This window comes from Hibiscus syriacus, unplaced genomic scaffold, assembly GCF_006381635.1.
Source record: "Hibiscus syriacus cultivar Baekdansim isolate YM2019G1 unplaced genomic scaffold, ASM638163v2 tig00110782_pilon, whole genome shotgun sequence".
Classification (NCBI taxonomy): Eukaryota; Viridiplantae; Streptophyta; class Magnoliopsida; order Malvales; family Malvaceae; genus Hibiscus; species Hibiscus syriacus.
In genome coordinates, this window is record NW_024062860.1 from 293,940 (window position 1) to 309,482 (window position 15,543).

At 37.1% G+C, this 15,543-nt stretch overlaps 2 protein-coding genes across 2 annotated transcripts; both read right to left on the reverse strand.

Moving 5' to 3' along the window:
• Positions 1–8,183: 8,183 nt before the first annotated feature.
• LOC120140109 (polyadenylate-binding protein 1-like) lies at positions 8,184–10,649 on the reverse strand. Its single transcript, XM_039155145.1, has 6 exons — positions 10,395–10,649; positions 10,224–10,326; positions 9,908–9,978; positions 9,076–9,267; positions 8,864–8,988; positions 8,184–8,522 (listed from the first exon to the last, which is right to left on the reverse strand). The coding sequence occupies exons 1-6, from the start codon at positions 10,548–10,550 to the stop codon at positions 8,477–8,479; spliced, it is 693 nt and encodes a 230-aa protein (XP_039011076.1). The 5' UTR covers positions 10,551–10,649; the 3' UTR covers positions 8,184–8,476.
• A 900-nt stretch (positions 10,650–11,549) lies between these two features.
• LOC120140108 (protein FRIGIDA-like) lies at positions 11,550–14,856 on the reverse strand. The gene is made up of 3 exons (XM_039155144.1): positions 13,854–14,856; positions 12,612–12,787; positions 11,550–12,519 (listed from the first exon to the last, which is right to left on the reverse strand). The coding sequence occupies exons 1-3, from the start codon at positions 14,800–14,802 to the stop codon at positions 11,647–11,649; spliced, it is 1,998 nt and encodes a 665-aa protein (XP_039011075.1). The 5' UTR covers positions 14,803–14,856; the 3' UTR covers positions 11,550–11,646.
• Between the last annotated feature and the right edge of the window lie 687 nt (positions 14,857–15,543).

Genomic DNA, 15,543 nt, shown 5'->3' on the forward strand with positions numbered 1-15,543 from the left:
CAAATACACTTTGTCAGGCTTTGTTTGGGCCTTTAAGGTAAGAATTTCTATATAATGTTTCTAAAATTATAATTAATTATTTAACAATTACTAATTTTGTTATTATATTGTTTGTAGATTTGGATATTCGAGGCTTTCCCCAGCATGCGTACATATGCAATAAAAACGTCAAATGATATTCCCAGGGCTATTTCCTGGAAGAGGAAAACTCTGTTGGATTGGGAAGACTTAATACCATATGCGACAATAAATAATGTAAGTTAACACAAATACTTTCATATAATATATAAACAAGTTATTAATAGTAGACGTTTAACTTTGTTTGAGTTTTTATATTTTAGGAGGCCAACATTCCATTACAAAGACTGACACCCACGGAGGAAGAGCTTGCCACTGATTGGTGGCAAGCTAGTCAGAGTTTTTTTGATGGCACGGATGATGAGCAGCATCCACTTCCTCCAATTCGAGAGCCATCACCTCACCTAGAGCCATCACCCGATCGACCCGACTATACACCTCTAGAACGAAAGCCATCACCTATCCCGTCACATCATCGAGCCTCTTCTCCACCATCACCTCATGATAGGCGACCGGCAAAGATGCCACGACTCCTATCTCCCTGTTCTCCACCTCCACCTCAACGGGATGAGTCAAGGGAGTTACGTGATGAGGTCAATGCCTTGCGTGAGGAGATTGGTACTCTACGCGATAACGATGGTGCATGGCGTGTGGAGGTGTCAACTTTACGTGGTGAGGTTGCCGCTCTACGTGAGATGATAGTATCGTTGCAGAATGAGGTTCATACTCTACGCAACGAGGTAAGTTTAAGATTTTCCATATTTAACTTAATGATAAATTTACTCGTAATTTCACTTAGATTAGCCATTTCACTTAGATTGCTTAGTAAATTTATTCGGTTGCTGCCAATTCTGCTAAACTGTGTATTCTTTAACACTGTGAAATAGTATTTGTCTTTGTTTTGTCTTTTGGTTGAAAGTAAATTTGTTCGGTTGCTGCCAATTCTGCTAAACTGTGTATTCTTTAACACTGTGAAATAGTATTTGTCTTTGTTTTGTCTTTTGGTTGAAAGTAAATTTGTTCGGTTGCTGCCAATTCTGCTAAACTGTGTATTCTTTAACACTGTGAAATAGTATTTGTCTTTGTTTTGTCTTTTGGTTGAAAGTAAATTTGTTCGGTTGCTGCCAATTCTGCTAAACTGTGTATTCTTTAACACTGTGAAATAGTATTTGTCTTTGTTTTGTCTTTTGGTTGAAAGTAAATTTGTTCGGTTGCTGCCAATTCTGCTAAACTGTGTATTCTTTAACACTGTGAAATAGTATTTGTCTTTGTTTTGTCTTTTGGTTGAAAGTAAATTTGTTCGGTTGCTGCCAATTCTGCTAAACTGTGTATTCTTTAACACTGTGAAATAGTATTTGTCTTTGTTTTGTCTTTTGGTTGAAAGTAAATTTGTTCGGTTGCTGCCAATTCTGCTAAACTGTGTATTCTTTAACACTGTGAAATAGTATTTGTCTTTGTTTTGTCTTTTGGTTGAAAGTAAATTTGTTCGGTTGCTGCCAATTCTGCTAAACTGTGTATTCTTTAACACTGTGAAATAGTATTTGTCTTTGTTTTGTCTTTTGGTTGAAAGTAAATTTGTTCGGTTGCTGCCAATTCTGCTAAACTGTGTATTCTTTAACACTGTGAAATAGTATTTGTCTTTGTTTTGTCTTTTGGTTGAAGTAATGCAATCCATTCAAGTTTCAATTTGCAGAAGAAGAAATAGTTTACTTTCGCAACACGAAACTTAAAATCGCAACGCGAAACCAAAATCGCAACGCGAAATGAAAATCGCAACGACAGAATCGCAACGCGAAACCAAAATCGCAACGACAAGATCGCAACGCGAAACCAAAATCGCATTGCGATTTTCATTTCGCGTTGCGATTCTTTCGTTGCGATTTTCATTTCGCATTGCGATTCTGTCGTTGCGATTTTCATTTCGCGTTGCGATTTTGGTTTCGCGTTGCGATTTTAAGTTTCGTGTTGCGAAAGTAAACTATTTCTTCTTCTGCAAATTGAAACTTGAATGGATTGCATTACTTCAACCAATAGACAAAACAAAGACAAATACTAACTTCAGGGTATTAGTTTGAAACATATTTTTCTTTGTTATCTGATGCATTTTGTGAACTATGATAGAATAATGACTTGGGTGAATACAATGCAAGTTTGAAACATATTTGTCTTTGTTTTCACTGTTTAAATATCATGTCTGTTTATTTACTGATTTTTGTATTTAATTATTTAGCGGCCCGATAGAGTGGATGCTTTATGTCGGGTTATGCTTGCACGACGGAGTTCACGCATCAGACAGCGTGCACGTACTATTAAGTCTCCGTACACCCCAATAGTGCGAAGACACCGCAAGAAGAAGCCCGACTCGCCTGTCATCCCTCAAGAGTCCACTCCTATCGTTGAAGAGGCCCCCCTATCATTCCTCGAGAGTCCCCTCCCACCGTTCAAGAGGCCACTGTCATCATTGAAGAGGTCCCTCCCACCATTCAAGAGCCCGATTCACATGGCGTCATATGTAGGCTTCTTGAGAAACCCTCTGACGTGCCGGACATGATGGATTCAAGTTGGCTCTCGTATGAGTTACCGGCCAGTACCATACCGGTATCTGAAGAGGAGAGGGAACAACTACCGGACACAATTCTGGATAACACCCTTTGGGCTAAGACCGCTGTTGATTTTTATCTACATGAGCAGAGCCAGGGGTGTTTTACTGACATATGCAAGCTCACCGATGATATCTATTTGTTGCTTGATCGGTCTTGGTGGGGCGTATTATTAGGGGTCGAAGACAATGGCTATTTCGATGGGGGGTAAGTCTTATATTTTTCTTATATTTCAATTTGATTAATTTTTTTTTTAAATTTATGTAAGTCACTAATATATGTCTTTTTTGTAAAACAGCATATCGATGCGTGGGTGACACGTCTTCTAATAATAAGAAAACTTAAGAAAAATAAAAATATACGATATACAATTATGCCGACGTCTTTTCACGCCGTTCACTTGAAGAATGCACGAGATGAATCATTTGATTTGGGCAATGGACAAGCTAAACTTTATCCTGTATGGTGGGAGGTCGATAAGGTTAGTATTTATTTTAGATTGAGTTTAAAGGTTTTATGAAATAAGTGCGCAAATGAATGAATTATTACTTATGATTGCAGGTGTTTATCCCTGTTTTGGAACGTAAATATTGGATTCTCGTCGAGCTTCAGCTCCCATCCCTTAAGACAATAGTGTATGACAGCATGATAAATTACATATCATTGGCTGATTTAAGAGATGTTATTAAGGGATGGAGCTCTCATTTGGCTAAATTCTTGGATGCGATCAATTATTGGACTCGTTCTGGAAACAAGAAGCCAAAGAAGCTCAATATTACAGTTATTAGAGACGAGACCGCGCCACAACAAACGAGCAGAGCCAGAGGAGATTGTGGTCCTCTCGTATGCTTGGCGTTGGAGCGTTTGACGACGGGAAGCATCAAGTATCTACCTCCTACCGATAGAGATAGAGCTGCAGTAGGCTTGTGGTTTCGGCATTATATGGCTAAATCGATATATACGAGACGCTGCCTACCTGCATCCGCGTTATAAAAATGTCCATAAACAATTGGTAAGTTTATATACTTTTGGTTTGAAAATGTTTGGTTAAGTACCTAGAATTCAATAATTTGCTGTTTGTAGGTTTTAGATGTGTAGAAAGTGTTGTTTGAGCAAATGTTTGGTTTCTGCAGGTTAATCTCAGAAGTGAACTGCGTGAAAATGATGTATGGCTGCAAAAGTTGATTCAATAGTTTAATTGATTGTTTTTTGATTGTTTAATTGATTTGTAAAAGTTGATTCAATAGTAGATGATCGGAAATAAGAATTATTGCTTATTTTTTGATTGTTTAATTGATTTGTAAAAGATGATTTGTAAAATTTGATTTGTGTAATTGATGCGAATATAATTCTTATTTGTGCTTGTTTAATTGATTGAAATGTAATGGTTGATTTTGTTGATTTCAATCTGCATTATGTTGAAGGCAAAATTGACTATCGCAATGCGAAATGAAAATCGCAATGCGAAATGAAATCGCAACGAGAGAATCGCAATGCGAAATGAAAATCGCAATGCGGAAATGAAAATCGCAACGGGAGAATCGCAATGCGATTTTAATTTCGCATTGCGATTCTCTCGTTGCGATTTTCATTTCGCATTGCGATTTTCATTTCGCATTGCGATTATCTCGTTGCGATTTTCATTTCGCATTGCGATTTTCATTTCGCATTGCGATTCTCTCGTTGCGATTTTCATTTCCGCATTGCGATTTTCATGTTGGGATTTTCATTTCGCATTGCGATTCTCTCGTTGCGATTGTAATTTCCGTGTTGCGATAGTCAAATGCATGCCTAATAGTGATAACAACTGAATAACAAGAGTTGGTTAAGTCAAAATGGTTGGCCTGAGTCATTAATTCAACTGAAAATGTTAAAAGTTCACACATAAAATCCACATAATACAACGTTTGCATTTAAAAATCACCTAAGTTAACAGTCCCAAAAGGTGAAGCCAATTGTGATTGGGATTTTAAAGATGATTGCCTTTTGCTTGACACCATATGAGCTTTGGATTTTGATGAGGATCCATATTTTGGTAGAGGAAAAGATGATTTTGATGGCACTGGTGATCCACATGTCAACCTTGTATGACCACTTTCCTTGCTCCGACTACATGTCGATCTCTTCTTCTCTTCACCCTTAGACGGTATACGATCGTGACTTTTTGGTCGGCCAGGTAGCCTTCTGTCCATGGCTGGTGGCAAAACTGTTTGTAAGTCATCTGGTATGTCCCACTCAGAAGGATGTGGAATAGGGTAGACAATCTCGGCATAAGTCTGTCGATAAACTTCTGTAGTGTAGCAATCCATAGCGTATGCGCTTGAATCATCTTGGTTTAAATGAAGAGCAACTTTTATAACATGGCCACACGGATAACCAGATGTTTGCCATTTCATACAACTACACGTCTTTGCATTTAGATCGACTAGCCCATTTAAGTTATTATCCAGTACTTGAAACAAAGTGTTTGAACATGGTTCAACTCTCCATGACGTTGACTTCACAACACGTTTCGTTATCTTTTTTTCAGTCCATGGTGTAACACGATGTTCCAATGTTCCTGTAAATTTAAATAAACAATACTTAGTAAAATATATAATATGATAAGTTACAAATTCAAAGAAATAATACCTGCATGGTTTCTTTTCTTGTAGTACCACTGTTGAATAGAGGCTCGAAAAAACTCCATTAACATAGTAATGGGTAATTTCCGGGAATGACGACTTAGAGCGTTGATTGATTCTGCACTATTAGACGTCATGAAACCATATCTTGCTCCAAGTTGATGTACTCTTGACCATCTTTCAAACCCGACATCTTCTAGTGTTTGAGCACACTGAGGCAAAACACGTCTTAAACAATTTATATGCTTATTGAAATCCACTTCCCGATAAGCTTTTACAGCCTTCCAGTATGTCCATTTGTGCTTTTTTATACCAGCAGACCTTGATTTTAGATTTCTATACAAATGAACACCACAAAGTCCATGAAAAGCATCTGGGAAACACCTTCTAACAGCGTTGTCAATTGAGTTTGCCCTATCGGATATGATTGTCAGATTGCTAATAGGACCTATGCAATCCCTAAGATGCCCCATAAACCATGTCCATGAATCAGAGGTTTCAGATTTGCCAACCCCGTAAGCTATTGGCAATATCCCATTGTTAGCATCCATGGCTACTGCTAATAAGTTTACTCCAAGGTATCGACCTTTCAAATGTGCTCCGTCAACTATAATAACTGGGCGCATGCAAGTAATAAACGAACGAATCTACAAAATAATATACACAAGAAATATAATCATTTAAATGTGAAATGCATGTAACTAACAAAAATGAGTCAACAAAATTATATTGATTTACTAACCGTAGCACCAATGGCGATAAACAGCAACTCAAAGCGTCCATCTCTATCTGTTTTGATATGAGTTACCGACCCAGGATTTTTCAGCTTTAAATTGTGACAATAAGCCGGCAGTTGGGCAAACGATGCTTCTGGCGACCCCTCAACAATTCCAAGGCATAACATTTGGCTCTCCAAGCTTGAGAATATGATATACTAATCTTGAACCGAGCATTCATGTCAGTCATAATTTCATGTCCCCGATATACCCTGCCATTCAAAAACATTAACTCAGCCAGAAAACCACCCAACACCTTTTTGTTTGCCTGTCTATGGTGAGGAAAAACTTGGGTTCTTGAACATGTATGTTTATCAATAAAAGTCCTAACTTGAAACATTTCGCAATCTTTTATTCTCTTTGCAATCATACGCCACATACAGTTTTTGTCAATCATACACCTTGTTTCGAAACGATCTTTGCTTGATTTGTTAACTTTTAGTTGATAGCCATCTTCCACACATTTCGTATACAAAGCTATCTTCAAGTCTTCCTTTGTATCAAAACAATCATCTTTCTTGATACGAATAACTTTTGTGTAACAATCAACTGCTTTCTTTACCAACTCTTCTTCCGGTATCTGAAGTAATTCTGGCATATTCCAGTTATACGCCCGTGGCATTTTCTTTTCTTCGGGGATTTCTTCTTCTTCTTTTTCTTCTTCAGGATTATATGAATTACAGAATGGATGTTCAACATGTTCATTCACAGTCGTAACTTCCTCCTCATTATCATCAACAATACATTCTTCGGCAACGGCTGTTTCATCATCAAAATTCGGGTATTGACCAATATCAAAATCATTACACGCAGGGTCTGTTTCTTCTTCTGAAACATCATCAAAATCCGTGTATTGACCAATATCAAAGTCCGGATATTGACCAAGACCAAATTTCGAATACTGACTAGTACTCACAATTTTTTCTGTTGGCTCATCATCGTCTAACTGGTCAATACGAAAACCGGAATTTGGTGCTGAAAGTTGATTGGGATTTGGATTAGAGAAAGGTTGTGGGTTTTGAGAAAAACTTAGTTGATTACTACCCGCTACTGACCCAACAATACTACTTCTAGGTTCAACAACATACAATGTAACATCATCTTGTGAAACACTAATGTAAGCAATGAATCGTTCAACATCTTCATTGTCGGTTAACAAATAAACTTTACCATTTCTCTGATAAGATAGCCTAAATCCACTTAGGGGCTCTAAATTCAATTTATTTGAAACACGTAGCATTAGAGTTTCATAAGTTAACTTTTGTAAAGACAATTTTAGTTGAAGATTCATGGGTAAAGGCATATATTGTAAAACACCATGAACATTATCCCATGACCCTCCAAAACACAAATCTATCCAAACATGATCAACATTAGATGATTTCATGGTTGTAAATTAATTTACTAAACAGACGAGCTGCGAAACTAAAACCTGTTGCCGGATTGGGAAGGATGTCGTTGGATATAGGAACGGATGTCGCCGGAGAGAGTGATAGATGGAGATGGAATGAGTTGCGATTTAGGGATTTAGTTTATGATTTCAGTGTTATATACCCAAAATTTCAGTGTTGTGATTTACAGATTCTCGTTGCGATTTACGGATTATCGTTGCGATTTACAGATTCTCGTTGCGATTTACGGATTATCGTTGCGATTTACAGATTCTCGTTGCGATTTACGGATTATCGTTGCGATTTACGGATACGCGTTGCGATATACGGATACGCATTGCGATTTACGGATACGCGTTGCGATATACGGATACACGTTGCGATTTACGGATACGCGTTGCGATTTATGTGTTCGCGTTGCGATTTTCATATTCGCGTTGCGATTTTGGAAAATCGCAATGCGAATTTGTACTATCGCATTGCGATTTTCAAAAATCGCGTTGCGATTTTGGAAACTGATTTGCGATTCTGGGGATCGCGTTGCGATTTTTATTTCGCGTTGCGATTTTGTTGGTCATTTTGGCAAATCCAAAAAAAATTGGTTAAAATCGTATATTATAACTTTTTTTTGGTCACTGAGACGATTTTCTCTAAAATTTATTAACGTAGATGAGTGTGGAAGTAACATCTCGTTCTCATCTCTCCCAACAGAGATTCCCAACATAAACTCATCAACACCCAGTAAATTAAATCATCAAATATTTCACTGCAACAAGTGCATATTTGCCTCATTTCTCCCGATTGAACCAAAACATATGCAAGTTCAAATGAATGGATCTTGTCGCACTCCTGCAAGCTCACAATTTGAGAAGGAAAAAAAAAAGCCTGCCTGCCGGCCTTCGGCAAGCAAAACTCAGTTCGACTTTCTTCATTCGTGTTACAATCCTCGTAATCCATTAGTAATGGCCTTCCCAAAATCTGCTACTTTTGACAACGTGAGATCCATCCTAATATGGCCTGTATCTCGTTGGCCGCCTGAACCTTGGAACCCTCCTGAAAATCATTCGATAACGAGGTTATCAAGTGGAAAAAAATCATGTTCGATTCGTTCAAGTCTCAACAGATAACAAAATCAGATAAAAGATTATAAAGTAGTTGATACCATGCAACTAATGCAGATAGCAAAAAAGCTTAATCGCTTTAGGCATAGAAGAGATCATAATAGGTATAATTCCCAAGCACAGGAAGATTCTTTTACTTCCATGCATCTAATGCGGATAAAACAGATAGCATTACAGAAAAACAAACACCGGCCCCAAAAACACACAGAGACACCGAATGTCACGTTATCCTTTTTACTATGCAAAACAAAGAAAACATGTTTTCAAGCTTACCCATAGCTATACGGAGGATAGAAAACAGGACCAGGCATAAAAGGCCTTCGGGAGCGGAAGTATGGGTTGGGTTGCCTTCCTCGGTACTGTTTCATTCCAGGAACATTTGTTCGTTTTGCAGAGACCTGTGAGTAAGCCAAACATGCTTTTTTTATCATCATGCAGATCAAATTAGTGAAGTAATAATCCACAAACAAATCAAGTATATAAACCTTCAATTGACGACCATGCAATTCCGATTCATTTAAAAGCAGGGCATTTTGAACAGCATCAGTTTCAACAAATTCAACATAGGCAAATCCTTTAGGTTGACCAAACTTGTCTGTCAAAATTGTCACTCTGTTAACCGTTCCACAGGATTGGAAATGCTGTTGAACTTCCTCGGGTGTACATGTGTAGTCTACCTGTTTTTACAAGGATAAAAAAAGAAACAAAGGGTTAGCTCCATTGATTTACACTACATTACATCGAGATCATTTTAATTGTACACCTCAAGAATCTAGAAGTTACCTAAAGAAACCAGACAACATAAAACAACATAATAAAGAGTGTATTTTCTCATAATAAGTTATTATGGGTCAAGCTTGTTTAAATAACAAGGAGCATGCCATGTATTGTCCATGAAGATGCACATAACAACCTTGTTACCGAGACTCGCATGCGACTATCAGATAAGAATATGGGGCTGACATGGGTATGCTTATATTTTTCTAAGTTTTCCATGTATTTGAAGGACCCTTGGAGGTCATATCTCCATATCAATGTGTTGGCAGCTCAGATACAAGTACTTCGAGAAAATGAAGAGTCGAAGAAGTATAACATAAAAAGGCATATCAAGTCGCTCAATATGCACAAGCATAAATCAGAATTAGGTTGCAAGGATCAAACTAGTAAAACTCTTCTTATCTTCTAGATATGAATTTGACTGTAGATAATGTACATCACGATTTATCCGAATAAACATATAAAGAAGGTTCACACACACACGCCACACACACATATATATATTAAAAGAAGGCATTGGAAAGGGTTGATAAACCTCACATTACCAACATAAATCGAGCGGGAATCAGCTTCCTCCTTTTCAGCTTGGGTTGCAGAAGTATCTGCTGAATCTTCATAGCCATGCAGGAGGAGAAAGTAAAACCAAATCAGTTTACCAGAAATAATAATTCACACACGAGTCGCAACATTCCATAATTCATAAATGAATATTCATTCGGTAATAAAGTAAGTTTAATTTCTTTTCCAAAATCAACAAGACTATTTCCATTTTAATATTTAAATCCACAATAAAACTCAAAATGGTTCAAAAATTAGCCGAAAAAACTCCGATCAAATACAAATAATAATAAAAAACCTTGGACGGCGCCCATATCCTTCTCGACTTTAGCTTGCATTTCGCGTAAAGCTCCGGCCTCATCCTCAATCTCCTTAAGTCTCTTTTTCACGTTCTCCAAATCCTTATATATAAATAAATTCATCAGACAAAATGCTAAGGGGAAAAGGCTAGAATAAAGAAGAGGGCAACCTTGGAGTTGGAATTAGGATCAAGTTGAACATCATGGTCATTGCCTCGGTAATCTTCAGCTCCACCAGACATTCCCACGCCGGCGTCCATCTCTCCTTCCTCATCGGGAATCTCCCCTCCGTACACCTCGTGCTCTTGCTCTTCGTGCTGCTCCATTATCTCCCTCTCCCTCTATTGAAAGCTGAGAATGAAATTTATTAAATTAAGGTTTTGAATAGAACTAAACGGAACGAAAGAAAACAGCAGTGAGGCTGAGATTCTGCGGCCTCTGCCTTTGATCATGTTTTTTCCTTCGATGGATGATATGGCGGAAGAAGGTTAAATTTGTATTTATCACTAACCCTTGAGGGCATGTTTGACTTTTCATATTCTGCTCAAAAAGAGGCTTTAGATTCAGGCCTAGGCCCAACATTATCCCCAACCCTTTTTAGCGACTTTTCAAACTCATTCAAAGAATCATATCTAAAATTTAAAATTGTATATATAACTTTTAAAAATTGAGATAATACATAATTTAATAAGTATTAATTTTGAAAATCATGATGTGTTTTAATGTTCCCCTACCCGTAATGACATAATTGACTCATGAATTTAACTTATATTTACTATGATTTTAAACGCAGACCTCCTAAATATTTAGTCCAAAATAATTAATGATAACTTGATTTTTTTAAGATACGTACATTTTGTTAAGAAAAATATTTTTAAACCAAAAGAATATTTCAATAAATATATTTTTTAAAATATTTTTAAACCAAAAGAATATTTCAATAAATATATTTTTTAAAAATATTCAACTAACGGATTTATTTAGTGTCGTGATCGAATCTTAAACAATAATTTTTACTTTTTAAAATTTATTTATAGGATTTATAAAATTTTTACATTTTGTCAGCACCATATGCTTATTAGCTTGATTTTCAGGTAAAGTTAATGCCCTACTTGAAAAAGCAAAGGCGCAGGCTGCTGAGAGGGAAATTGAGGAAGTGATGATGTATTCTTTACTGCAATTCCTTATGTTTGTATACTTATATGAACTACTTTCCTTTGTAAGAAGAGTAAAAACAATTAAAAAAACTCGAACTCAAAAATAATCACTCGAGAGAAACAACTCGCAAACCCAAATAAATACACCCGAAATGATTCGAAAATTTCAAAACATGAATAATCTAGTATCATAGTCGTGTTTTAGGTATTAGTGATGATGCACAGGGATGGGGACTGAAGCCATAATTGACAAAGTATCGTTTTTTTACCCTAAAGTATCAGCAAACCGATATAGATCTGCCGATGTCCTAACAGAATTATCCGGCAGACCAACAAAGCCTTCTAAAGATAGTGATGACCCAAATAAACCAACAAACCACATGGATGCAGATTGCACACCGCAGCCATGTCGACCATATGTCAGACCATTTTCGCTCATCATTTGGTCAGCCTTACCAACTTCAATTGCCCCATCAGCCCCAGAATAAGAACTTGCTGGGATGACACCGATATCGCTGCTTTCAACACCAGTGGTTACTTCCATCTGGCCCGTCTCATTTCCTCGAAGAGAACAAGTTGATCCATGTGGAGTAGAAGAGGCAACGAGATCATTGTTGGCATTACAAGAATTAGGGACCAAATCATCGCCTTCGGTCAGAATAGAACTTGCTGGGATGACACCGATATCGCTGCTTTCAACACCAGTGGTTCCTCCCATCTGGACTGTCTCATTTCCAGGAAAAGAACATGTTGATCCATGTAGTGCAGAAGAGGCAACAGGATCATTGTTGGCATTACAAGAATTAGGGACCAAACCATTGCCTTCGGCCAGAATAGCAGTCGGTTGCTCGTGCAACTGATTTACATGAGATTTTGGCAAAGGGGACCCTTTGGTATCAAACCGTGAACACTTCATTTCTTGGCTCTTAATCGTACTTGATGATCCCATTTCATCCAGTTTTCTCTTCAGCTCCTTTTTCTTCACAATCCTTTTATCAAGCCCAGCAGCAATTTCTTCTTCCAACTTCACTATCTTCTCTTTGACAAGACATGAGAGCTCCATTGCATCACTACCACGATTTTCCAAATAACGGACTATCGATTTCAGAGCAGCTAATAGCTTTTCATTAGCCCTTCTCTGCAAAAGGCCATAACACAATAAATACAACGTTGAAGGATGGGAAAACATGTAAGATCATTTGTGTGACAAGAGATTAAAAAATATGTTACCAGCAACACGGGTGATTTACGTGCTACTACTTTTTCCCTCTCGAATGCTTTAGTAGACTCTTGCAAGAATGAAGTCAAAATTGTCTTAGGGGAGAATTTATCCTCAAGCCCAAAGATAGAAGCAACCTCCCCAGCTTCAAAATGCATTCCATTCTTCGCCATACTCTTTATGATACCTGTAGCAGACAATAGTATCTTACATTAGTCTCAAGAATTACATCAATGAAAGAAAATCTAAATCTAACCACCCGAATCTCTACCCATAATAAAATATTAATTTGTCAGATGCTAGCATATTTGGTTCACCATTAATAGATGTCTGGTTTCTGTGAAAATTATCGTCATGTACGCTTACAAAACGAGGCAGAAACAACCTTTTTGAAGGGTTTATTACAGACTTTGTGACTCTTTTTTCTACTTTCCCTAATACTATAATGCAGCTACCTACTTGAAACTGCAATTGGACACACAAGCCTGTGCCTCCCTCGATCTTATGGAACTCTCCAAAAATCAAGGAGATTGAAATAAAAAAGATTGTAATACTTATCTCCAGGAAGAAATGTAACAAGATCGAAGGGTAACTCAAAGCCGGCTAACAGGCAAAAACGGATTCTAAAGCACACCAGGAAAGGCTATTCTTCAATTTTCTGCTGTTCTTGTTACTAGTAAACCACCTTCTTTAGGGCATTCTACTTTTTTGGCAGGATGCATGGCTGTAAGGTTACATGGTAAGTGAACAACCCATATTGATTTACCAATCTGTATTTACAATAGCAGCAATATAATTCTAAATTCATTTGTGAAGTTTGTAAAACTAATATCATTATGATCTTACCTAAACTGAACTTAACCAAAAAGAAAACGAGGGTAATTATCATGAAAAGGATACTTAGTATTTGAAACTAGGATACACAATTTCGACGAAGAATAAAAACCATGGGAACTTCAAGTTCCGATACCCTTTAGTCTCGGAAATCAATTTGCAGGCATCTAAACTAGTGGTGTAAATGAGACACTTGTGCTAGTAAGCTATTCGAGTTCGACTCATAAAAAAACTTGAATCTGATTACATCGTTCTCAAGCCAAGCTAGAGCTATGGAGCGACCCGAGTTCAATTATCAGGAAACAAGTATAATATAAACACTGTTTACACAATTACACTCCATAATCATAATAGGATCCAAGAAAATCATAAATATACAAGGAAATTCATATAAATTAATGGAACCGAGATGTAAATACCTGGCATTTTCCCAGGAAGCCAAGGAGAGGCCTTTACAGCATCCGAGATGCCTTTGAGATCACTCAACTTAAGCAAAAACCTCAAATCCTCATTGGAGAACACTTTGGGAATCCCAAAACAAGAAACGTAAAGCAGCAAACCCCTTGCATCAGCTGCACTGGCTTTGCACAAACCACCCTCGTCATTCAACCTCTTTCGCCATGCAACAGCTCTATTCTCCGCTTCTACCTTAACGTTGGCCGAAATTTTAATCTCACCTTCACCGCCAATCATCAGAAGGAAAAACTCCAACAGCAAAAGGTTAGCTTCCCTTGACCATCTCGCGGACACTTCCTTGGTATAAGCATTTTTTCCCATTAAAAAACTCTTTCCAATGCTGTCTAAAACCAATTTGGCTGGTTCTGGGGCAAGCTTTAGAGCAACGGGGACTTCTTCTCGAAGCATCGGGAGTAACGATAAACGTTTAACAATGTATTTACGGACCATTTTGCTGCGCATACTCATGCAATGGCTTTGGATTCCGTCACACGAGGATTTCGGAGGAGGAGCTGCTTTGGGTCCTTTTCGTACCGTTTCATATTTCGTTTGCGTTGATTTGAGACAAGGTTGGGGTTCAATTTTTGGGTGTTGCTCCTCTTGTTGCGGCTCGTTGAACTTAGAGTCGATGGCCTTGTTGATGAAATCGAGGTGTTTCGTTAGTTCGTCGAATTTACTTTTGAAAGCGAGGATGGCGGAGGCGTGTGAGGCAAGGTCGTTGATGGATTTGAAGAACGTGGGTTCTTCTTCTTGTGGTTTCTGTTGTTCGGGCTGATACAGTTCTGTTTTTACGGTGACTAACGGTGGCGGAATGGGTGTCGGGGGAGGAAGAGAGGGCGACGCCGCTAGTGGTTCTTGCTCGAGGGCGGCGATAATTGTGGCGTGGGAAGGCTTGGCCATGGCTGTGGCCATAACAAGTGAAGTCAAACACAATGATTTTGGTGGATGATTCAATTAACCTCTGAAAACAAGTCGGCGTTCTTCAATTTCCTTCGCAATATTTTATATTGGCGTTAGGGTACAGAAGATCCTTAAACCTTGGGAAACAATTTCAATCATAAAAAATAAAAAATCATTATTTTTTTAATAGTTCACACCTTAAAAATAATATTCATTTAAATTTTTTTTAATCAATCTAAAACAAATTATATTCTACAAACATAATTACTAAAATTCAAGATGTTTATTTTCATTTATCATTAAAGTCACTTGAAATAAAATTACTTATTATCAAATTTTAATAGTTTAGATTATTTATCATGTGATATGTTCTATACTATTAAAAATTATTTAAAAATGTTACAAAATTATTTTATAATATTAAGTAATTTAAAAAATAAAAAATATATAAAAATATTTATTAAAATTTATAAAAAATCTAAAAGAAATTATAATACGGTATAATTGAAATATGAGTCGTCTATATTTAATACGTTACAAATATTTCGTCAGTAGGTTTAAGTGATTATAATTTTAGATTTTAAAAATGTCTAAGAATATACATATTTGAGTTGTATCATAAAAATTTTAAACCGAATTATATAGAATTCAAGTCACAAATTCAATAATCAGCTATACATATTTAAAGTTTAAAGAAATTCAGGAGAGGCAATGAAATGAAATATATGTACATAGTCCATATGCATAGTTTGA

Coding starts and splice junctions, on each gene's coding strand:
- LOC120140109 (XM_039155145.1), bottom strand. CDS start 10,550: ATGGAGCAGCACGAAGAGCAAGAGCACGAGGTGTACGGAGGGGAGATT. Junction 10,327..10,394: donor ATCCTAATTCCAACTCCAAG/GTTGCCCTCTTC, acceptor TTTATATATAAG/GATTTGGAGAACGTGAAAAA. Junction 8,989..9,075: donor TGCATGGTCGTCAATTGAAG/GTTTATATACTT, acceptor GCTTACTCACAG/GTCTCTGCAAAACGAACAAA.
- LOC120140108 (XM_039155144.1), bottom strand. CDS start 14,802: ATGGCCACAGCCATGGCCAAGCCTTCCCACGCCACAATTATCGCCGCC. Junction 12,788..13,853: donor GCTTCCTGGGAAAATGCCAG/GTATTTACATCT, acceptor TGTCTGCTACAG/GTATCATAAAGAGTATGGCG. Junction 12,520..12,611: donor GTAAATCACCCGTGTTGCTG/GTAACATATTTT, acceptor GGCCTTTTGCAG/AGAAGGGCTAATGAAAAGCT.